We start from the raw sequence: 24,300 nt of genomic DNA on the forward strand, positions 1-24,300 counted from the left end.
ACAAATCTCAACTGGTTTCTCTCTCTCGACTAACTCACTTTATCTATTAATTACATATTCCTTAATTTCCGTGTTAAAGAATAATGAGATATTTGTAGTGAGAGTAATATTCTTAACATGAAAAATGATAATAATAATTATATAGATGAGCATCAGATGGTTGGTATTTACGAGTCTAATATAGGATTCTAAACAAATCACATATTTATATACTATTCGATAGCATTTAAATACAAATACAAAAAATCATGATATTTGACTCAATTTAATTCGTTTATAACCCTAAACCAATGCATAATTTGTAGTAGATCACAATGTAAATTTTGAGGCTCTTTGCTTTTGGTACGTTAAAAATAGGTCATCTTGATGAAATTTCACAAACGAAATTTCAAATATTTGCTTGAAAATGTAAATACCTCGATACTTACAAATGAATATATATTAACTCAAATCATAAAATTTTGAAAATACAATAATGCTTCGGTCCATTATACTCCATCCGTCTCATAATAATATATCGTTTTTTTCGTCCGTTTCATAAAAATGTGATCATGTCAAAAATAGACGTGATACATAGTGGGATCACAACCATTAATTTCTAAATAACATTACATTTAATTCAACCACAATCACTCAGTTTTATATGGTGAGATCTTTTCTCTACTCAATACATTATTTATTAAATATTTTTCTTAGAAATGGTATCGTTCCTTAAAGAAATTTTTAGCGGGCCAAGACATATCCGAGGGCCCATACAAATCAATAAATAAACATTGGGAGTTTAGCCCATATAGGTTTACTTTATAAATGCAGGCCAAGACATATCCAAGGGCCCGTACGATCGTGGGCTCCTCCTATGTAACATACGGGCCCTTCTGATCAGCATAATTTATTTTTGGGTGATCTCTTTTTTACTATAAAAAAGACTTCTGCTAAATATTGAAAATAGTACTATATGAAATAATTCTTATTGAAGGAATAATGAAATTTTTTAGCGCATGCATGTTTGATATTTGGATGCTGTATTTGTTAAGTTAGGCGTCTAAAAAATTTCTCAACGATATGATGGAATTAAATCATTAAATGTACGTGTCATTATATTTTAATACTAGTATAAAAAATAATTTATATTTTCAGGTAAACCGTTCCTGTATTTCATACTATGATTAATTATTCCTGGTTGTCTCTTTCATTAAAGTATTCTCTCCCATTTCAACCACTAAACTTTTCGAATTTTCAAAGAGATTGTCAATCAACGTTTAAATTTGTTTGTGAGATGCAAATTAAACACTTGTCATCAAACACGACCCCACAAACTTTACAAATTAAATCTAAGCTAAAGATAATCACAAATGTTGCTTATCTGTACGCATTTAAGTTCACCACATCCATTATTTGGATTTAACGTTTAGCTTAACCAACATTGTGTGATTGCTTTGAGGGAATGCAAATTGGTGGGTTCGCATCTGTTCGAGGTCAAGTTTATTTGTTAGTTTTAAATATCGGAATCAACTTATAAAATATTATTGAGAGTTTTTAAATACAAATTCAGTAATTACATGCGGTATATATGAGTCGGAGCATGCCAAATGTTATTTATTTTTAATCAACATAATCAAACATCCGAATTTCAGGAGTATAATAATAGTAATAAACAAAAATCATATACTCTGCATCGGTAATTGATGCCTGATTGAGAGATTCTCTATCAATACTTAGGATCTGTTCTATTTAATTTGATTGATAAATTTATTATAAAAAAAATGAGGAACACAAAATTCATCCTTTAAATATCATTTTTATTTTTCTTTTTATTTTACGCGAAAGATAATTTTACTATTTTTCATTTCTCCGATTCTTTTCACTTGAAAGAGGAATAATATATTATCACAAAAATATCCCTTTTGTAGTGAAAATAATGAATAAGAAATAGTGAAATTTTTGTAGAAAATGGGGAAAAAGAAAAGAGACATTTAAGGGATAAATTTTTGCTATTCGTTATTTTGGTATAGTTATTTACATATGCATTTAATTGCAAAATGCGCATCAATTTTTTATGAGAAAAGAGGAATTGATTCTCAAATTATTGAGCTCAATTCATTTTTTAAATATAAGAATAATCTAGAAGTTGTTAAATTCACAAAATAAATGGTGGTTAACAATCTACAAGAATAGGTGATCCAAATCAATTTATAACTAACAAAAAAAAGTACAATTTAATTATATATTAAATGTCTCTTGTAATTCTAAAAAAGAATATTAAGGATTGAGTTTTAATGAACACATCATATTAAATTTTTAATTGGTAGGATGTGTGGCTTGATTTATTTGAATTTTACAAGTGCTATATATAAAAAATAGATAGACCATTATTCTATCAACACTAAACATATTCACAAACTTGCATTAGAGCACTCCCAGCAGAAATCCCAAAATTATGCTCTTATATTCCTCCCTAAAGCTTCCCTATTTAATTTTAGGATCTCGATTTTATAAATGCATACACCAGATTTCCTATTTTCTATATGAAAACAATAATTATGTGTGGGCCCTACTAATTATAAGCTTAAAATAAATTTAGGGTGGGTATAAATTTAAGATTGAATTTAGGTAGGTGTAAAATTTTTTGTGGGCCCCATCCAATTTAGGGAATCTGCTGGATGCATTTTTTTATCTCATTTTCAATTATTTTAGCCTAAATTTAGAGTTAGTGATGCATTTAGGTGATCTGCTGGGAGTGCTCTTACATCTCATTTGCATCACATATTATAAAATGATTTTTTTTGCCATTATACATAATTAAAGTATGGCATTTTTCCTACCATTTTTGTTAGACGCATACTACAAACAATATATTGATATCTAAAAATTACTTAGTGGTACAAACACAAATTTACACAAAGTTCCCACATTAAATATAATCTACAAATCAACTCGAAATTAGGGGTGTAAACAAACCAAGCCGCTTGCGAACTATTCGGAGCTCGGTTCGAAAAAAGCTCGTTCAAGTTCGTTTACAGAAGCTCGATAAATAAACAAACCAAACTTGAGCTTAGTAGTATTCGGCTCGTTAGCTCGTGAACATGTTCGTCAAGTGATTCAGCTTGAAAAATATAAATTATTAGTATATAGAACTTATATTTATCCACTAAAATTAATAATAATTGTATTAAATCTCTAATTAATTTTATTTGTCATAAGAAAATAATTAATATATTTATTATTTTAAATAAAATAATCAATATTTTGAATATAAATATAAATTTAGAAAGTTCGTATAGGCTCGTGAGCTGTTCGCGAGCCTCAAAGTATTCGGTAAGTAAAGTTCGGGATTCGATTTGATATTAAACAAACCAAACTTGAGCACACCACTATTCGATTCGGCTCGATTCGATTACACCCCTACTCGAAATAAACGTGATATCTTAATCTATGTTCCAAAAACAAAATAATATCTAAATTTCACGAGAATATAGATACAATTGACACATGTGACAAAATTAGCTCGATTGGTTATTAAACCCCAAAATGGCCATTGCAGAATGTGCACGTCAACTAGTCCACCATACTATGACATTGACTTTTGAAACCCAATCACTCCCATATGAGATGCTCAGCATTTGAATATCTTAATTTATTCAGGGGTTTTTAATTAGCATGCATGATTAACGAGCAATATAATTAAGTATTTTTATTATTTAGAGTAAAACTTCTTCAATTTTATTTTTTTAATGGAACGTGAATAAAATAAAACTCTAAAGTATTAGTGATATCCACATTCATAATCATACAATCAATTTTTTTTTTCAAAAAATAAAATAAAATAAAAGTTATACGATCAAAATCTCTCATTAAACAGTGCTATTCGATTTTCAAAATCAAAATTTTGAATTGAATAAGAGGGTATTTGGCTGAGCTTATAAGCTTTTTAAAACAAGAGCTTATATATATACTCCTTCAAAGTGTTTGACAAAATAAGCTCTTAAAAAATTTATATGTTGTAAAAATAAGTTCTAAGAGCTTATAAGCTGTCTTAAAAATAAGTTATTCTAACACAACTTATTTTCTCATTAACTTATAAGCAACACTCATCTTATAAAAATAACTCAAATATAATTTTTATTTTTATCATATATCACTCTAATTTCATATCTGTTCGATTTTTTCTCTCTGACAAATATTTTTATTCTCTAATTAAAAACTATCTCTCTATAGCTTATAAACCCAATTAATATATTGACAATTTATAAATATTTAAAAAACTATATCTTATAAACTCTTAAAATATTTTATAAACTATAAAAATTTATAAGCTCTTTAAAATAAAATAAACTTAGCCAAACACCGTCTCAACCCACCTCAAAATAAATCTCAACATGGATCATTTGGTCAATACCAGTATTTTCTATATCTAACGGGCCTATATTAGATCCATCACTATTATCTTGATTCAGCAAGTATTAGCACTATTCAGATTTATAATTATACGATCGAAATTTCTCGATAGATAATGCGGCGAATAGTGACTTCTAAAATTGATTTTTTGAACAATTTCACAAAATTCAAAATAGATCTCGACTTGAGTATAGTTTGATTAGTATCGACTCGTCACGCAATCCAACACAAATCATTTATTGAGTCCATAGATATCAAATTTGTTTTAGAGCACCATAGATATCAGTTTTTTTTAAAAGATAGATATCAGTAATTTGAAAACACTATTTCATAGTAAAACACAAACATTGACCGACCGACTAACATAATAAAAACCTACTGAGTTTAATTAGAAATTTGATTAAGAAAAATATCGGTATTTATAAAGTAGAAATCAAGAGTCATGAAATCCACGCACCCACCACAGAAGTGAGCCTCCCAACGGGTAGAAAAAACGACACACACAACCCACAGTGCGTCTGCAGAGTGCAGATTGAGTTATTGAAGTTTTCGAGTGTGGTAAATAAGTCCAACCTAGACACGTAAATAGAAGGCAGCAAAACGGGTTTTAAGGATTGAGCTCCACCTCAACACGAAAAATCGCCCCTCTACTTTGTCCTGTTGAAGTAAATTCGCATTATCGGCACCCAATTATTGATTACTCCAACATGGGTTGATTACGATTTCGAGCGTTTAATTGATTTCCTGCTGCAAAATCTTCTCTTGGGTTTTTGCTTTTCCGGGTTAGTCTCTCGCTCTCTCTCTCGAGATGGTCTTTAATTTTTCTGGGTTTTTGATTTTTATTTATTTGATTTGAGAAAGAGGGCAAAACCGAATCTGATCCTTACTTTGTTTCGAAGGTTTACTTGTTTCCAAGTGAGAGAAAGATTAGCGAATTTTGTGTGAAAAAGCTGAAGCTTGCTTTGTATTGAGTGGTGGATTGAGTGAAATGAAATTGCTTGCAGGATCGCTAGGTTTGAATCGGATTTAAGTTTGTATCTGTTTTAGGGCGCTCGTTGATTTTTGTCTAATTGTATATGCGCATGTCGAAATGTTGGTTTGAATTGTTGTGGAAAATAGAAAATTTTGATTTTTGATGTTTTGATGCTGCGTATGCTTTTGCTTTTTAATCTGCCTTTTGAATTCTTGCAAAGGGGTTGAGAAAACCTTGAGAGCTGGGCATCACTATATGGATGTGTGGAATCACTAATTTCCATTTTCTTTTTCCTTTTTCTGTCACTATTTTGTTTGAATTTACTATTTAGTTAATATTGGGAAAGATTCTATTTGATGTGACTGAATTGTTGCTCGTCATATTCTGTGGCCTTGTCTTCTCCCAAATCTTTGATGTGGATTTTTTACCTGAAAAATGTGATATTTGCTTTACCTTATTGACCTAGAAAGGCAATGTTTTATTGGTTCATAATTTCAGGATTTTTCACCAGAAACAAGTTTTTCTTCTTTCGTTTTGTGTTTTGATCTTCTAATATCATTTACCTTGTCTCTGTCTGTAGTCCTTTAATGAAGAAAATATCTTCTGTTAATGCATAGTGATAGCAGGTAGCAATCCTCCCCGTTTATTGGAAACAGAAGGGAGTCTCGCTGTCTCGTTTTCCAATCAGGATACTATTCATCTTAATCTCAGTATGATACCCTGTTTGAATTACTAGTTTTTGATTGGAGAACATAGCTCCATCTAAGGGATAAGATTCAGTAAGGCAGTTCTAGTCGTTAAAAAGTTCCTGATTTGTTGATAGTTGCTCTTATGACGTCATATGAGTTGCCGGTTTATATGAGAAGAAAATGCCTCTACGACCTAGTCAATTCTTCCACATGGATTTCGTCATACCATGTTAAGTGCAATTGCGTTTGTTTACATTGATTTGGTTCATCGTTTGATTTTTTTAAATTTATCATCTCTTATAACTAATCTCAATTCTATTTGGATTGTTTAGCAGTTTTAAATGGTTGCAAGGTTCCAAATCATCTATTGCGATTATTTCCACATAACTAGTCCAAGTGAAAGCATACTCAAAACTGAAAGTATTTGTAACCAAGACAAAAGTAACACATGCTTTTCGTCCTTTAGATTAGATGAGGAGCCAGTGTTCTTCCAGATTATAGCTTCTTATTTTGTTGCCATTCAGGAAGAAGATAATTTTTCATAGGCATTTGGTTTGAATATGCATGTTTGGTTGAAATGCAGCATGCCTCTTCACTGATATTTGCCCGCAACTGTCTAATGGAGCACTTTTCATGTCTGGTGCAGCTCAGAATAACTAAATCAACATGTGCAACTCCGGTCGATTCTGATGCCTTTTCTTTTGGGCATTGAAATAGTAGAGCTTCAAAGTATGTCTTCTTTAGGGATTTGACGTTTCCATATGAGAAAACTTGGAATCATAGTCCGAAAGCTAAAAATTGTTAGTATGTAATAGATTGTTGGTCGATGCTTGTAAGATTTTTCATATCATATAACTCGTGCCAACAATATTGCTTGGATCAAAGGGTTTACTTCCTTAGCTAATCCGTTATCACTTTTTTGCTAGTTCTATTGCCTTGTCCACATAAGATGAAAATGGTTATCACGCATGGTGAAATTCCCAAGTCAAAATATCAACTTCAAAGTATCAAATACGTTAGAAACTTCTATTCTCTTCGGGTGGCTATCTTTTGAGTCCTTCCATTCCATTTTTGGAATCTTAGATCAGCCTTTCATGGCTAGATTAAGATCTAAACAATTCAATTTGAAGTAATAAAAGAGAAGCAGAGATAATTATAATGATAAGACATGATTGGCGGGGATAATTATGCTGATAATGTTGGCATGTCCTAGTTTAGGTTATCATTAACATTTTATAAAGAAGTGCTAGTTGCATTGTATTCAGCTTGTAATTAGTGCTTCTGTGTTAATGCTGTTATTCCTATTAATGCATGTTTAGTCTCATTAACAATATGCAGTAATTGAGAAATAATCGATTAGCCATAATTTTAGTTAAAAATTAATGGGAAATGTTGAATCCTGCCACCAAAAATGTAGATAATAACCGGTGGAAAGTACTACCTAATGGGGAATCCCTCGACTATATAGGAGTCTTTTGGGTCCAACTCAGTTTAACTCTCCGTATCGGATTTGTTGACAGGAATCCAGTAAACAGCATTTTTGAAAAAATCATGCTTCCTGGTGGCACATATGAGAGCATTATTGAGGGCCGAAGTGCTGATAACGATGTTGCTCCCGAGATTATTGAATATAGAGCCTCTCCTCATAGGAAGATCTCACCTTTTAATGGTGCAAAACGTGGCATAACATCAAATACTGCTGTGCACGAGCTACTTGAATGCCCTGTTTGTATGAATGTAATGTACCCCCCAATTCACCAGGTAATTAATTCCGTACTTTACGTATTTGTCTGATTCGATATTTGTATATCCTGCAAGTAAAATTGTTCTAATTTAGCTTCCACGTGTTTCTTTATCTCTGGGGCAGAGTATAATGTCACTGCCAGAATTATACCCCTTTTTAGGCAGCTTGAAATTGATTTTGTGAATTGTCTTTATTTGAGTTTCCAGCTTATACATTTTAAAAGACATCAATGATGCGTAATCAGACCTGAGAGTTCATATTTTGTCAATGATTCCAAAATAGAAACAGGTAGTGCCAGCTAGCCTGATACTAAAGTGCAGAATTTACTCGTGGCTGATCGGAATTGAACTTTGACTGCAGTAATTGTTTAAACTATTGGAGTTTAAATGCTTATAATTATAGCATGTAACGACAAAAGGTGGAGTTAATGATGTACAGTATATTTTTCCACACAGGCAATCAGTATGCTAGGATATTAGAGCTGCTCCAGTAATAACTGCAGTTGGTAGTCGCTTACCGCCTTGGAATAGGAAGTTAGATTTTCGTAATTCAAATTAATGGTCTAAGATTCTTTCATTCCAGTTATTATGTTGACCTAGTGAATATGGGCGCATGAATATTTAAGGAAGTGCGCACATAAATAATCTACCTCGTATTTTGTTTCTTCCCGAAATACCCTTCAGTTTATGAGCTAGTAAACTTGTAGACATTCATTTTGGCAAATATACAAGCTTTATTTTAAAAAATGCTGCTTCATTATATCAGATGTAATGAACTCAAAATATACTCATTTAAAAGGAAATTCAATGATTAAGAAGGAATATACCAAAATCCTTTTCTTGCGCCCATAACTTTTTGCTACTTTTTTACCAACTGACCTACTATTCGCCTTCAACTAATTAAATCTAATGGTCACATTTCAAAACTCGACGCAATCATCTTGGACCTTTGTGGCCACATTTAACTGACACTATAGATTGGTCGTATTAGCTGGTTGGTTCCAGTGGAGTTTGGGCCTGTGATCGGATAATAGGTCACAAATATGGGGAGTTAGATGTGGTTTGGAGAATTCTGTTAGTTAGATGTGGTTCATGATTCTGGTGGAAGGTTCAGTCGAGTTAGGATGAATGCGAGGAAGGATATGGGGAAAGGTCGTTCTAACTTGGACGATTTTATTTGGTACTGTTAAAATTGTATGAACGTGACACGAAGACGATATATAATCAAAGTTTATGAACACAAACTTAGACGATTTGTAGGGAAACACAGAATATTTTGATTGATAGAACTATGATTAATGTGCACGTTACTACGGCTAAGGTCTAAGTATTTTACTTGCTCTTTTCTCATATTGGCTAAATTTACTTTATGCTTTAACTGTAATGATTCTTCCTCTTCCAGTGTCCAAATGGTCATACTTTATGCTCGAAGTGCCAGTCGAAGGTGCGGTGTTGCCCAATTTGTCGTCATGAGCTTGGGAATATTAGATGCTTAGCGTTGGAACGAGTTGCGGAATCACTTGAATTGCCATGCAAGTTCCAGATTCTCGGCTGTCAGGATATTTTCCCTTATCATGGCAGATTGAGGCACGAACAGAATTGTAGGTTTCGTCCCTACAAGTGCCCGTATGCTGGAGCAGACTGCCCCATCAGCGGTAGCATCCCATTCCTCGTGGACCATCTCAAGAGAGACCACAACGTTGATATGCACGACGGCTGTACGTTCAACCACAGATACGTGAAATCCAACCCACAAGACGTCGAAAACGCTACCTGGATGCTGACTGTAAGCGCTCTCTCTTTCCGCTCTCTATTTATTATGCATTATGATTCCCCGGTTCGGATACTCAGTCCCGAACAGCTTCTGTGTCCCACTATTTAAATTGCTTCTATAGAATGAACCCTAATTAACATTTGTTGCTAAAAGTTGATATTTGAAAAAATCATATATATCCTAAATATGGAATAATCAACCGGAATACTCAATTATTAACTAAAACTTTTGTTTAAATGCTAAGCCTAATGGATATAAATATATGAACCCCAATTCAGAGTTGTAAAAATGAGACCAAAAAGTGGGATAGAGATCGTGGGTGATGATTCCGGCTCACGACTTAAAATCTTGTGCAGGTTTTCAACTGCTACGGCTACCAGTTCTGCTTGCACTTCGAGGCCTTCAATCTAGGGATGGCGCCTGTGTACATGGCGTTCATTCGCTTCATGGGCGATGATCACGATGCCCGGAAGTTCAGCTACAGCCTGGAGGTTGGAGGAAACGGCAGGAAGATGACGTGGCAAGGGGTCCCCAGGAGCATCCGCGATGGTCACACAAAAGTCCGTGACAGCATGGACGGGCTGATCATCCAACGGAGCATGGCGCTCTTTTTCTCCGGTGGTAACAGGCAGGAGCTGAAGCTGAAGGTGGCGGGGCGGATATGGAAAGAAGAAGCATAGAGAGATTGGTTGAGTCGACTGGCGGTGCGATCGCCTCTCCCCTTGGACGGGTCGAATACAGGCATGCGAAGGGAATCTCTCATGATTGGTGCAAGGCTTTTACTTATTTATCTGTACATGAAAACTACAGAATGATGTTGGGCTAATCCTTAAACTTGTTTAATCTCAATAGACTAAATTAACCTCAAAAAATTTTCTTGTAAAATCTTGATGGGATGACTTTTGCATATCAGTTGAGGCATGAATCTTGCTCAATTTTAGTCAGGGGGTAAAGAAGTCAAGTTGTTTTGTGATTGAAGCTGTTGAGCATATTCTTCCATTTCTGTATAGCTGGTGCCTTTGTGCCGCCATTTTTTTATTACTACTATTTTGTGTGATTTTGAAGCATATGTTATTACTGGTCTTTACGAGTAACGACTGCAGTTATCTGAAGAAGTGTGACCTAACAAGTTTAGAAGAGCAAATTGACAGTATGTATATATCAGTATTGCTTGAAATGTTGACAATATTTACAATCTTATACGAATCAGGGGTTCGATTGTTCGAGATTAAATTGATCCACGGTTAATTTCATCATAGGGGGAGGTGTGAGGTCAATACTCATGAAAATATTTGACATTAATTTGTGTCCAATACATGAAAACGAACACCAAGGTAACTCTTACACTCTAGGGAGCTTTCAATAGTTTATTTTATTTATTTATTTTTTATTTCAAATTGAGATTTTGTTCTCTATTGTGAAACTACTAGTTTAATTTTAGACATCAATATAATTGATAATTCTTTTTGATTTTATAGATGTTTAGAATGATGTAATAAAGAAAACTCAATAGCGTTTGCTAGAAGAAAAGGTTCGGATTATTCATGAAAATAAAAACCTACTCCCTCCGTCCCGCTATTCAAGTTTCATTTTCCTTTTTGGGTTGTCCCACCGATAATGTCCCGTTTCCTAAAAAGGAAATAATAAGGGGATGCTTAACATTAAATGAGATCACTAATTATCACACTAATTTCAATTGGAACCTACCGGACTCCAACCCACCATTTAATTTTCTCCCAATTCTTCTCCATTTGAGTCCGCCGCAAGTCCGAAACCCTAAAACTACTCTCTCTCGAATCGCGATCGGCGCTCTGCCTCTCCGATTCTCCGACGCTCCGTCGTCGACTTTCTTGGGTTTCAGCCGCCGCTCCTCTGCATTCGTCTCTCACCTTCAATTTCTCTCACCCATCTGAATCCCTGTGATTTAACTCCGTCAAAATCTGAAGCTCTCTCTCTCTCGCTTTCTATTTCGTCGCCTTTGGTCGAAATCTGAAGCTCTCTCTCTCTCTCTCTCTCTTTTAAGAAAAACCGTAGCCTAAGCAACTTGTTTGGAGCTGTGAGATCATGTTTTATTGCATTCGAATGAGCCCTGATCAGTCCAGATTTTGCCCATCCACCCACTGTGCTTTTACTGCATTTAACCCCACATGCAAGCTTTCTAATTGTTGATCTTTTTGACAAATCTAGGCTAGCAATTAACTGTAAATCCAGAGCTACAAGTTTTCTCCTTGGTCTCAATATTTTCTTACTCACCGAACTCATTACCTCACCATTTGCTCTTCGTTCTTTTGCAGCTGCCCAAGTACGACTGATCGTCCGCTGGCAGTAGCTCCATCTTTGAACAACAGCAGTAATCTTCCCTCGAGATGGCTTTCCATTTTGGCTTCCTTCAAGCAGAAACTCGATGATGGCAGCCCTCTCAAAGGAAGAAAGATCATTCCTTCTAGCCATGTGGAGCAAAGTGTGGTGTTTTTGAGTGTTTTTTGTTTTTTGGGAGTTTAGTTTAGTGATAGTGTTGTCTGCCCTATTTATAAAGGGCATAGCAATCTGAAAACTTGGGAAAATTGTGGGAAATTTGAATGTTGGCCATTTTTTAATGCTAAAGGTTCTTTTTCAACTGTCGCCACTTTTTTGTGCATTGCATTGTGTTTCAATTTTTTAAAGTTAATGCACTCCAATTAGTTAGGCAGATTTTCGAGTTAAATTGTCAACTTATGCCCATTAATTTTTAATTTAGGCAGGTAAAAATTTCATTAAACAAGCATAAAATTAATATAAATAAAATTACAGATTATATAAAAATAAATTAAAAAAATTAAGTCTTTTAATAATAATAAATTAGAAATAATTAGTTATTCCTTAAACACAAACTAAATCATGTGGACCACACTCTTAAATTATCTAATTTGCTTCTTCTTAATCTCTGTGCCGAAAAGAAATGAGACTTGAATAGCGGAACGGAGAGAGTATATAAAAAAAGAAAAAATAGTTCCAAATTCTTCCTTGAATAAAATCGACGTGTACTACGCGGATTCCACGCCTCACTATCCAATCCAGTTTATCCCCTCCCATAATTCCACTCCCGCCCGTTTCGCTCCTTCAAAAATTTCGAACCCTTAAAAAACCCATCCCTCAGCCCTCTCTCCCTCTCTCTATATATCTTTCCCCCTCCACCGCATTTCTGCTCACAATTCATTCACATCGCCAATTGTGACTATACATATATATATATAGATACAAATTCACAGAAGCTACATTGCGTTAACCTTCCAGTGATGGCGAATAAGAGGAAGTCCGAATCGGCGACGAAGGATCCGGCCGCAGCCACGGCGGAAGGAAGCCGGCGGTCCAAGAAGCCAGCCTCTGCTGAATCAACTGGGGCGGTGGACGAGGAGACAAGGATTCCAACTGTCATAGACGACGGGAGCGAGGATGCAGGTGAGGCCCTGTTTTTAGGTGAACCGGTCGCCGGCGAGGAAGCTCGGAAACGGTGGCCGCATCGATATCAGAAAGATAATCAGTCAACGGTACATAGCTTCTGTTTATATGGCATATGCTGCTAATTGTGTTAGGTTATGCGTATATGGTTTTTTTGGAAGGCTTATGCGTATATGTTTATGATTTGTGATTGTGTATATGTGTTTGTGGCACATTTAAAACATGCGGAGAATATATGGATTTTGTTTATATATAGGGTTCGTTCAGTTGAGCTGCCATGGAATTGGGATTGGTTTTAAATTCAAGATATTATAATTGCGGATACTTCTTACTGAATATTCACTAATTAGTAATTACTAATGCATTGTATTTAGGTTGTCACTAATGAAAAAGTCGAGATTGTTGTGAAAAATGTGACAAACATTGTGTGTTGGATGATCCTCTATCCCATAATATTATTATGGTATCATTCTTAGTTTTACTATTTTAGTAATGATTTATAATTAAAAGTTGAATTTTGAAAAGTATTAATTGACTCTAATAATTAATTACTAATTCAAATAGATAAGTGATTCCTAATTAATTATTTTAAATTATATTAAAACTTAATGAATTAAACTATAACAAATCGCAAATGAAGATATGTTAAGACACAATAAATTATGGAGAAAAGGATTCATGTATATGTGGTATTTAATGTAACATGCTTAAATTAACTGTTTCGACCAGATTGGCGTTGCCAAAAGGTTAATTGTATTCAAAGATTTTGATTTTGGACGGAATCGTAAATATACTCCGGCATTAAGTTTCATTAACTACGTTTTTAATTGTGATGCCTCGGTATTACCAAGGAAAAGGAAAGTTGGATTGCATGTTTTAAAAGACGGAGTGCATGCCATTGGTTAGTGAAATAGCAGATAGTAACATTTTTTTTTATTTTGTTCGAATTGTATATAGTACTATATTTTTAAATTATAAATAAATACGCATTTTTCTGTCTCATTAAAGATGATTTGTTTTTCATCTTAGATCATCTCACAAAAGATATCTTATTTTCAAAAAAGATAATTTAATTTACATTTTTTTTCCATTAATCTTAGTGTTAAAAAAGTAAATTATTTTTTAATTGTAAATAAATATGCATTCCGTCCCATTAATGATAATTTGTTTTTTATTTTAGATCATCTCTTAAAAAATATCTTATTTTCATAAAAAATAATTTAATTTATATTTTTTCATTAATCTTAGTGTAAAAAAATAAATTAATTTTTATGAGACCAAGCGAGCATAACTTAAGATATTGATCCCCTAATTCACGGCAAAAGTTTACTTTTGTATTATTTTTGAAAATCCTTTGAAAGTTAATAATTCATTCTTTTCTTTTGATTGTGGTTGGTTATGTTTTTGCGAGAATATATAAAAGTATCAACTTCTATAAAAGTGGGTACTCAAAATATTCATTTTTAAGAGATGCACTTTTTACCATTTATAATAAAAAACTCATGCTCCTTCCGTCCGCTAAGATTATGGCAATTTGCTTGGGTACGAGATTTAATAAAATTGGTGATGATTTTGATGTAGTGGAGAAAGGGTCCCACCACTTTATGAGATGAGTGGTTGAGATTGAATTTTGAGTGATTTTTTTGTAAATAAAGAGTGTTAATAAGGATAAAATATTAAAGAGAATGGTGGGACCATTGCTATAACAAGAAAGTGACATAATTTTGGCGGACGTCCAATATATTAATTGTGACATAATCTTGGCGGACGGAGGGAATACTATTTACTTCTCCTTTGTGCTCGTATCATCACTTCTCTTACTCCTCATTTCAGTTTCGCCAGAGACTACATTTTCGTACCGCTTGTGCTTTTTAATTTCATAGTAACTGTTTACATTGTGTATTCGGGGAGAGAAGAAGGATGGTTTCTTTGTCTTAACGCACTTTCACCTATTTTTCTTGGCAAGAACTATTATGTGTCATGGATGTCTTGCCTTGGATTTTGCAGTTGTGATTTTGCAACCCTCACATTGAGTAAGCTGTATTGATATTACTATTCTGGCTTCATGGATAATCGTAGGAAATCGTCCAAGCGAAATGCCATTTTCTTCAAGCGAAGGTTGATGGACTGGTTTATTGCTTGGAAGATGATGCCCATGTCAAGGTTGATGGACTGGTTTTTGGTTTCGTCTTTATAGCTCTTTGTCAATTTTCCTGTCCCCACTTTTTTCACCTGCAGCACTGTACTATTGTGGGTTTCTTGATTGTGTAAACGTCAAGCTATTTTAAACTGACTTGCAAATTTTTTCGGTCGTTTAGGCTGAGGAAGGGAAGGAAAGTTATATTTGCAAGATTGTAGAATTGTTCCAAGCTGTTGATGGGACACAAAATTTTTCAGCTCAGTGGTATTATAGAGCAGATGATACGGTGAGGTGTTGTGAAATAAGTACTGTCAGTTGTTTTCTTAGTTAATAGTTCTGACATAGTTTCTGTTTTCTTTGGTAGGTTATTAAAACATGTTCTAATCTTATAGATAACAGACAAGTATTCTTTTCTGAAGTCAAGGATGATAATCCACTTGACTGCCTTGTAAAAAAGCTTCGAATTGTGCTTTTACCTTTGAAGGTATGTGTGAATCCATTAGAACTGTGTTCTTTACTCAGCGGTGATGTGGAACCTGATTTAGTTTCTTGCATGTTTATAGGTTGAAGATCAGGTAAAGGAAAAGCTTAGATCAACACATGACTATTACTATGACAAGATGTACTTGCTTCCATATACTTCTTTTGTAAACTTGTCATCAGGTGTGTTTATCTTTTTCCTATGTTAAATAGGCATTGGTTTGTGATTGAGGATTTATATTATTGGAAATTGAGATAGATTCTGAGTTTCCTTTTTCTTTCTTTGTATGCTCTTTATTTGCAGAGAGTACTACAAACAGCAATGAATCTGGTTCTACCATCTCTAGTGATGCTGATGGCAATTCAGTTACACATGTATTTTCTGAGCTTGAAGGGCCAAGTGGTGAAAAAAGTCTATTGGACATGTACTCTGGATGTGGTGCAATGTCGACTGGGCTATGCCTTGGTGCTAACAGTAATGGGGTTAAACTTGTTACGGTAAGTTTGGTCTTTCCTCATTTGTTGTGCCACCCTTTTCTTATAGACAAGTTTGCTTTAAGTTGAAACTGTTCCAGTTATCATGGATTGACTTGTTCTCTATGATGCTTCTATTTTAACAAACAGAAATGGGCTGTTGATCTCAACCCATATGCTTGTGAAAGCCTGAAACTAAACCATCCAGAAACACAGGTAATTATCTGTAAGCATATTAATGAGTTCTATGTTGGACCAACATATTGATCTTTTACTTTTACTCATCTTGGTACAATAGGTAAGAAATGAAAAAGCAGATGATTTTTTCCACCTGCTTGTGGAGTGGGAGAAGCTTTGCACTTCCTACTTGTCCTCAGAAAACAAAGGCACATCCAGTGAGCATGTCAAGGAAGAAGTTGAAGATGATAGTGAGGAAGATGAAAATGGCGACGAAGATGACTCTGAAGTGTTCGAAGTTGAAGAGATCTTGGAGGTTTGTTATGGAGACCCCAATGAAAAAGAATCTCCCGAACTACATTTCAAGGTAATTGAACAATCATATATTTAGTCCTGTAGCGATAAGAAGTTTATAATTTATATGTTCCTATATTTTCTTCATGTTTCCTGAAATGATTAATGAGTTGTATGTATTGATTCATTTTACAGTAATATATTACTAGTAGGTTTTCACTCAAGATATTGAAATGAATTGTTGACTAATGTGCTATGATTAATAGGTCTTTAGTCATTAGTATGAAGTATTATGTGACTTAAATCCTAGGTTATAAATGGTTAGCTCTCTGATATGCAAGTAAGATCATATGTCATAGTTGTCCTTGTTGTATGATACCAAACCCTAGATGGGTTCCAACGACAAAGAACCCTGTATTCACTGCTCTAGGTTTATGATTTTATTCTAATACTGTTTTTGGTGTTATTTCCCAATTTTCTATTTATCAGATACGGTGGAAGGGTTATGGTCCCGAGCATGATACATGGGAGCCCTTGGATAGTCTAAGGTATAAAAAGTTAATCTTTTTCAGTTTTAATTCACCTATTATATGAATTTGTTTTGCATTTCTCATGTGCTCATATGAAATCATGTCTTGTCTTGCCAGTTCTTGCCCACAAAAGCTGAAGGAATTTGTCTTAAGAGGCTACAAGTCTAGAATTTTGCCGTTGCCTGTGAGTGTTTTGGTGTTTAGTATCAGCAAGTTAAATTGAACACTATTTGCATTGAAGTAATGGGTATTGTTTTCATGACATGTAGGGAGCTGTTGATGTTGTATGTGGGGGCCCACCTTGTCAAGGCATAAGTGGTTTTAATAGGTTTAGGAACAAGGAAGCGCCACTTGATGATCCGAAAAATAAACAACTTGTTGTGTTCATGGATATTGTGTCCCATCTTAGGCCAAAGTTTGTGTTGATGGAGAACGTGGTTGACCTTGTGAAGTTTGCAGGCGGTTTTCTTGGTAGATATGCAATGGGCAGCCTTGTTGGGATGGGTTATCAAGCAAGAATGGGAATGATGGCAGCCGGTGCATATGGTCTGCCTCAGTTTCGCATGCGTGTTTTTGTGTGGGGTGCCCTTTCCACAGAGGTAAATTACTTCTCTTCTGAAGCTATCATTCAGTATTAATAACTTGATAATAAATCTGTTTTGTTGAGCTAGCTTTGCTCGTTTTTTATCCTGCCTTGTCTTTTTTTGCTGCAGAAGTTACCCTCATACCCGTTGCCAACCCATAATGTTGTTGTCAGAGGAGTTACTCCACTTGAATTTGAGGTACGGCTTGCTAATTCTTTGGGAGTTAAATAGTGTCCATTTAATTTTTCTCTTCTTGGAGGGGCTTATAATTTTTTTATTACCTACAGGCCAATACTGTTGCATATGAAGAAGGGTGTAAATTGGATCTAAAGAAGGCATTGGTTCTTGGTGATGCTATCTCTGACCTCCCTCATGTATGTAGAACTTTGATATCTCAACCTATGATATGTTTTATCTCTTATAATATGATTCATGTAATTATTATGGCTTGAGTATGCATTATTTAGGTCGAGAATGATGAGGGGCGTGATGAAATACCTTATGGCTCTGAGCCTCAAACTGAATTCCAGCGCTTCATTAGGCAAAGAAGGGATGGTAAGCTTATAGTTTTTATTTTACTGTTGAATGTTGGCAAAATGCAAGTGATTGTTCTTCTTCTCCAACTTAGGCTTTTACCACTTCTATATCATGCTTTCATTTGAAGGATATAAAGTTGCAGTACAAAATATTTATGTTTTCAATAGTATGTATGTGTTGTCACCATCCAAATTTTATATGATAATATGTTTTTCAGTTGCAGTATTATGTCACGATTCACTAATTTTTCTCAAATAAACACATTTCTAATGCAGAAATGCCTGGTTACTTGAATGTCAAATCTGAAGTGTTTGAACACCTGTTGTGTGATCATCGTCCCCTTCAGCTAAATCAGGATGACTACGAACGTGTTTGTCAAATACCTAAAAAGAAGGTAGAACCTTGTGGCTCTGGAACTGCACAACTATGACAGTACAAGCAAATGTATAAATTTTCATTTTTGCAACTGTTACCTTCATGCAGGGTGCAAACTTCAGGGATTTGCCAGGTGTTAGAGTTCGTCCAGACAACAAAGTTGAATGGGATCCTGATGTGCCAAGACAAAAAGTTTCTTCCGGGAAACCTTTGGTACAATCTGCCTTTCAAATTTCTCATCTATGTGTCTTGTTTTGTTCAGTATACCTCATGCTCTTCATTTGCAGGTCCCAGATTACGCTATGACTTTTGTTAATGGAAGCTCCAGCAAGTACGCTAGCCATTTTGATTCTATGCTTAACCTAATATAAGTTCCAGCGTCATTGTATACTCAAATTTCCATTCTTGCAGGCCGTTTGGACGTTTGTGGTGGGATGAAACAGTTCCTACTGTCGTCACTCGAGCAGAGCCTCATAATCAGGTAACATTTTTATTCCTCTCTCCATGTACAATGATTTTGCCAGTAGTGCTTCTGCTATTAACTGAAAAGAAAACTTTCTAGGCAATCTTGCATCCTAGTCAAGATAGAGTTCTCTCAATCCGTGAAAATGCCCGACTGCAAGGCTTTCCTGATTACTACAAACTTGTTGGCCCTATAAAGGAGAGGTACCCTTACCCCTCTCTCCTCTTCCCTTCTCTCTTGCCTCTTTTACGTATGATTTTGAGGCGCAATTTTCATTTCGCAGATACATACAAGTGGGGAATGCGGTGGCTGTGCCAGTTGCACGGGCATTGGGGTTCTCTCTAGCTCGGTCATTGAGGGGGCTGTCACATAATGAACCAGTGTTCACCTTGCCTGAAGATTATCCCATGATGAGAGATGTAGCTTCACCTACTATTGACATGATATGATTCTTTCTTGATCATATGCAAAGCTGGTAAAGATGGAGAAATATACAAGATTATTTCTCTTCTGTTAATTATGAATTCCTGCTTTGTCGATTTGTATTTTGTACTCTATTTCTCGATTAATTCCATTCTAATGTAAGGATTATTATTTTTAATTTACTGCACAACAATTTGAGTTGATAGTATTGTAACTGTAAAAAACATTGGTTATGAATCATGATTGAGTTTCCAAATCTCATTTCATATGTTAGTTGCTATATTCAATCCATAAGCAGCTATTAGATTTGTGTTGTATTTTTTTGGGCTGCTTTTAGAAGTTGTTATATTTTTTACATAATTTTTTATGAAACTATGTAAGCATAAACATTTTTAGATGGTTAATTTATGTTTTCTCTAACCTTGAAACATCAATACAAATTTTAATAAAATTTAGTTGTGTATTTGATGAGTGGAGAAGAAGTTTTATGATTGTAAGGATAATAGTTAATGAAATTGTTTTTTTTTTTTTTTTTTTTTTTTTAAATATAAGATGTTTTAGAGATGAAAAAAGAAGAAGAAATGAATGAAGATGTTCAAGGTTTTTTTCTCTCTATTGATTGTAGGGATGTCAATCGGGCCAGCCCACCGGATTTTCGGGCTAACCCTATCGGGTTTCGGGTTAGTCGGGTGTGGGTTAATCGGGTTGGAGATTTTTTCGGGTTGTAAATCTTGGACCCTAACCCTAAACTTTCGGGTTTCGGGCTAGCCCATCGGGCTAATCAGGTTAAAGGCGTAAAAATAAAATTATTATTTGTATTTTATTATTCCTAATGATTTAATGTATAATGTATAAAATATACATATATATTAAAGTTATAAATTATATAGCAAAATATGAAATGCAAAAATATAAGATATTCAAGATTACATAAACAAAATTATATTAAAATGAGATAGTAAAATTTAACATGTATCAATGCACTAGAATCAATCTGGATTATTACTGAATAATTAGTGGATTTGTCATGCACGTCTCATTGACAGAAAAAAAAAAAATTGGTATCTCTTTAAAATGAGATACTAATAATTAATTTCTAACTAATGAGATACTAATAATCAATTTCTACAAAAAATTCGTAATTAATTTCACTTTTTTTAATGAGATTGCACACACACACACACATATATATTCTAACTAATTAATTTTACTTTTTTTTAATGAGGCTACATATATGATATATATATTTAAGCAAATACCATATATCTAAACATAGCAGAAGTTGTAACTGGATGCATCAGTTACAATTCCGTTAGCCCACCGGGTCAGCCCATCGGGTTTTCGGGCTAGCCCTATCGGGTTCCGGGTTAGTCGGGTGCGGGCTAATCGGGCTGGAGGTTTTTTCGGGTTGCAATTTTTCAACCCTAACCCTCTAATTTTATCGGGTTATTCGGGTCGGCCCACGGGTTTCGGGCTGCATTGACATCCCTAATTGATTGTATTGGTACACCCTCACTTCAAAACTCACATTCTTTACTCGATGATTACAAATTCATAATTTATGAAGAGAAACCGTCTCAAAATAGAATTTATGAAGAGAAACTTTTGGCAAGTATTTTTTTCTAGAATGACATCATTAAAAATCAACAATGATTTGCAAATAAATTTATATTTTAAAAATAGCATAGAGTATTCCCTCCGTCCGCGAAGCTTGAGCATATTTATTTTTGGATTGTCCCGTGAAGTTTGAGCAGTTTTCTTATATGTTCAAATTTTTTCATTTATTTATCTTTTCACTTTTTCACCTATTACATGTAACATACAAAATACTAACCTATTACATGTAACATACAAAATACTAATTCTTTAAAATCCGTTTTTGAAAAGAAATTGCCGGGATGGAAAGAGTAACTTTTATTCAAAACAATCATCCAACTCCAAAAATATTGAATACAATTCATAAATAAGTTTAAGCTTAGTTTGAGTCTGATTCAGACTATGATTTCCCGCCAGTTTCAAAGGCTCTTGGAAGTCTCGAAAAGCTCGGTGCAAACCCTCCAAATCCTCCATTGCACACTCCTCAAAACCTCTCTCGACCATGATGAATACTTCTTCTCCCAGCTCATGCTCTCCGCTGCCTCCGCCTCCCTCCGCCACGCGCGGCGCCTCTTCGACGCCTCCCCCATCGCGCCGCCGCCTCTCTTCGCGTGGAACATGCTGATCAAGGCCTACTCCAGGAGCTCCATCTCCTCCGCCCCGACAGAGGCCGTGACCCTCTTTGCGGAATTACTTCGAACGCCTGGTGCTGGCAGACCTAATCATTTCACGTTCCCTTTTGTCATCAAGGCCTGCGGGCGGGGCTCGATGCTCGGAGCTGGTGGGTCGGTGCACGCCCTCACTGTGAAGGCGGGATTCGGTTCGGATCCACATGTGGGGAATACCCTCTTGACGATGTATGCTGGGTGCGGCTTGGTTGAGTTTGCGAGGATGGTATTCGATGAAATGCCGGAAAGAAATGTGGTATCTTGGAGTTCCTTGATTGCCGCTTATGTTGATTGGTATGTGAAGCTGCGAATTTCACTTTGTTCTGTAATCACTCCAATCAGAATTCCAAGTCTTCCCTACAATTTGATAGGCGTTTATGAATCTGATTTTCCTTAAAAACTATAGGTTTATGGCCAACATAACTTGTATTTGGCTTTCTGTGTATCTTGTCCATTGTGAAATTCCTGTTTCACAAATTTGGTGTGGCCATTCTCGTTTTCTAAATCTTGTTTAGTACCAACTTAGAAAGGGATAGTTGCGCTTAAATACACCAACTTTTACAAACTTCTTGTTTTGGGCATGAACTAATTTTTTTACCTCCAAATACATGGAACTTTTTGTTGTTTAGATTTTTCACATAGTTGTTTATTGCCCCCAAATTAATGCTGAGGTGGACGCATAAAATGTCTATATGGCTGAAGCGGATGATGCACCAAATAATGTAGCTGGATGTCTCTGCCATAAATCACAATTCTTAGTTCATGTGCAAAATCAGTATTTAGGCCCAATTAGGAAAGAAAATGGCCTGATTATAATTCTGGTAAATTTAGGATTTCCCTTTTAGGCATGAAAATATGTTTGCTTTGATCTCTATTCTGATCCCTTTCAACACTTGCAGTAACCTTGAATCGGAGGCGTTGAGAGCATTCAACGACATGACCATGACAAACGAGAAGCCAAACTCAGTCACATTCGTCAGCCTTCTCTCTGCTTGCACCAACCTCCTCAAAATCAGGCAAGGAAGATCCATCCATTCATACATTGTCATCAATGGTATGGAGTTGAACGCCGAGTTGGGAACGGCCCTTCTGAGTATGTATGCAAAATCAGGTCATATATCCGAAGCCCTCCACGTATTCAACTCCATCAGCCAAAAAAATCTGCAGTCTTGGACAGTAATGGTCTCTTGTCTTGCAAGCAATGGCCTGGGAGAAGAAGCTGTGTCTTTGTTTGCCCGAATGGAACAAGAAGCCGGCTTGACACCAGACAGCGTGTCATTCACATCTGTGCTCTCTGCTTGCAGCCATGGAGGAATTGTAAGCAAGGGGAAGGAGCTTTTCAAGAAAATGGTGAATGTGTACAAAATCAAGCCTACTATGGAGCACTATGGCTGCATGGTCGACTTACTTGGACGCAGTGGAGAGATTGAAGAGGCTTACCGGGTTATCATGAGCATGCCAATGGAGCCCAACTCTGTTATCTTGAGGAGTTACCTAAGTGCTTGTAATGTACACCATTGTGCTCATGGTTTAGACGGGCATTTGGTGGAGCGTTTGATCGAGCTCAGCCCCGACGTTGGAGCTAATTATGTGCTTGCTTCTTCAGTGTCGTTGGGAGTCGGATGCAGGGTGAAAGGGTATGATGATGCGAGAAATGAGATGAAGATAAAAGGTGTGGAAAAAGTCCCTGGTTATAGTTGGGTGCAGGCTCCTCCTCTTGCTGGTTGAAAACTTATATGCAATGCCCAAATTTGGATGGTTGAGTTTGGGAACTAAGGCTAGCTAGGTTTCTTTGGATTCGAATTCGATTGATTCTCTTAATTTGCATGGAAATCAAGAGTAAATATGTTCTGATTTTCGACATAACCAACCTTTCAACTTCTTTTCTTCTCTCTGAAAACGTCATTGGGTAAAAAGTTTTAGCATCAGAATTTTTACTCGGCCTAAGTGTAAATATGTGGATGTGATACAATATTCAATTATACTCCCTCCGTCCTTGAAATAAGTTCCTCTTTTTCCATTTTGGGACGTCCCCCAAATAAGTTCCTCTTTCTTTCTTTCTATTTTTGGACAACTACCCTACCACTAATAATACTTTATTTATTCTTACTTTTCACTTTTTCACTACTCCTAATACTAATTATAACACTTTTTCACCTTTCCACCACTCCCAATACTAATTATAACATATTTTTTTTTCTACTATCAATACACTTTACCATTTTCCTTAAAATTCGTGTCATCCCCAAAGATGAACTTATTTTGGGGACGGAGGGAGTATCTATTATTACTTTCTCTGTCCCATCGAAAATGAGTCATATTCTTTTTTCGGACGGTCCTAACGAAAGTGAATTGCTTTTTTATTTTTTTGTTAAAAATTAAGGAATTTAAGATTCTATTAATAAAACTAATTACAGTCTTATTTTTTTTATCACCCAATACTCATCCCTTATTTTTAAAATGATTTTTGAATTAATTTCTTTTAAGATCATTAATTTCACATACAATTAAATATATTTAATACACTAAACATCAACTTCTTAAATC

The 24,300-nt window shown here is 35.1% G+C and overlaps 3 protein-coding genes across 7 annotated transcripts; all 3 read left to right on the top strand.

The window, feature by feature from the left end:
• Positions 1-4,662: 4,662 nt before the first annotated feature.
• Positions 4,663-10,552, top strand: LOC131023819 (E3 ubiquitin-protein ligase SINAT2-like). 5 transcript variants are annotated; one of them, XM_057953442.1, is made up of 6 exons: positions 4,842-5,177; positions 5,995-6,078; positions 6,704-6,786; positions 7,578-7,818; positions 9,203-9,586; positions 9,931-10,552. In XM_057953442.1, exons 4-6 carry the CDS (start codon positions 7,609-7,611, stop codon positions 10,252-10,254), a joined length of 918 nt encoding a protein of 305 aa, XP_057809425.1. In that variant the 5' UTR covers positions 4,842-5,177; positions 5,995-6,078; positions 6,704-6,786; positions 7,578-7,608; the 3' UTR covers positions 10,255-10,552. The 5 variants fall into 5 exon arrangements, with proteins under 5 accessions (XP_057809438.1, XP_057809409.1, XP_057809425.1 ...); XM_057953455.1 differs by lacking the exon at positions 5,995-6,078 and having other exon boundaries at positions 4,663-5,177; XM_057953448.1 differs by lacking the exon at positions 5,995-6,078 and having other exon boundaries at positions 4,842-5,408.
• Positions 10,553-12,713: 2,161 nt separating this feature from the next.
• LOC131023850 (DNA (cytosine-5)-methyltransferase CMT3) lies at positions 12,714-19,750 on the top strand. The gene is made up of 20 exons (XM_057953464.1): positions 12,714-13,101; positions 15,092-15,175; positions 15,331-15,438; positions 15,517-15,636; positions 15,716-15,815; positions 15,937-16,130; positions 16,257-16,322; positions 16,405-16,650; positions 17,067-17,125; positions 17,225-17,291; positions 17,377-17,706; positions 17,821-17,889; positions 17,979-18,065; positions 18,159-18,246; positions 18,504-18,622; positions 18,712-18,816; positions 18,891-18,934; positions 19,015-19,084; positions 19,166-19,269; positions 19,350-19,750. Exons 1-20 carry the CDS (start codon positions 12,850-12,852, stop codon positions 19,513-19,515), a joined length of 2,478 nt encoding a protein of 825 aa, XP_057809447.1. The 5' UTR covers positions 12,714-12,849; the 3' UTR covers positions 19,516-19,750.
• Positions 19,751-21,366: 1,616 nt separating this feature from the next.
• On the top strand, positions 21,367-23,634 carry LOC131023856 (pentatricopeptide repeat-containing protein At2g36730-like). The gene is made up of 2 exons (XM_057953478.1): positions 21,367-22,047; positions 22,653-23,634. The coding sequence occupies exons 1-2, from the start codon at positions 21,488-21,490 to the stop codon at positions 23,479-23,481; spliced, it is 1,389 nt and encodes a 462-aa protein (XP_057809461.1). The 5' UTR covers positions 21,367-21,487; the 3' UTR covers positions 23,482-23,634.
• Positions 23,635-24,300: the final 666 nt, after the last annotated feature.

The sequence above is a fragment of the Salvia miltiorrhiza genome, chromosome 1 (assembly GCF_028751815.1).
Source record: "Salvia miltiorrhiza cultivar Shanhuang (shh) chromosome 1, IMPLAD_Smil_shh, whole genome shotgun sequence".
NCBI lineage: Eukaryota > Viridiplantae > Streptophyta > Magnoliopsida > Lamiales > Lamiaceae > Salvia > Salvia miltiorrhiza.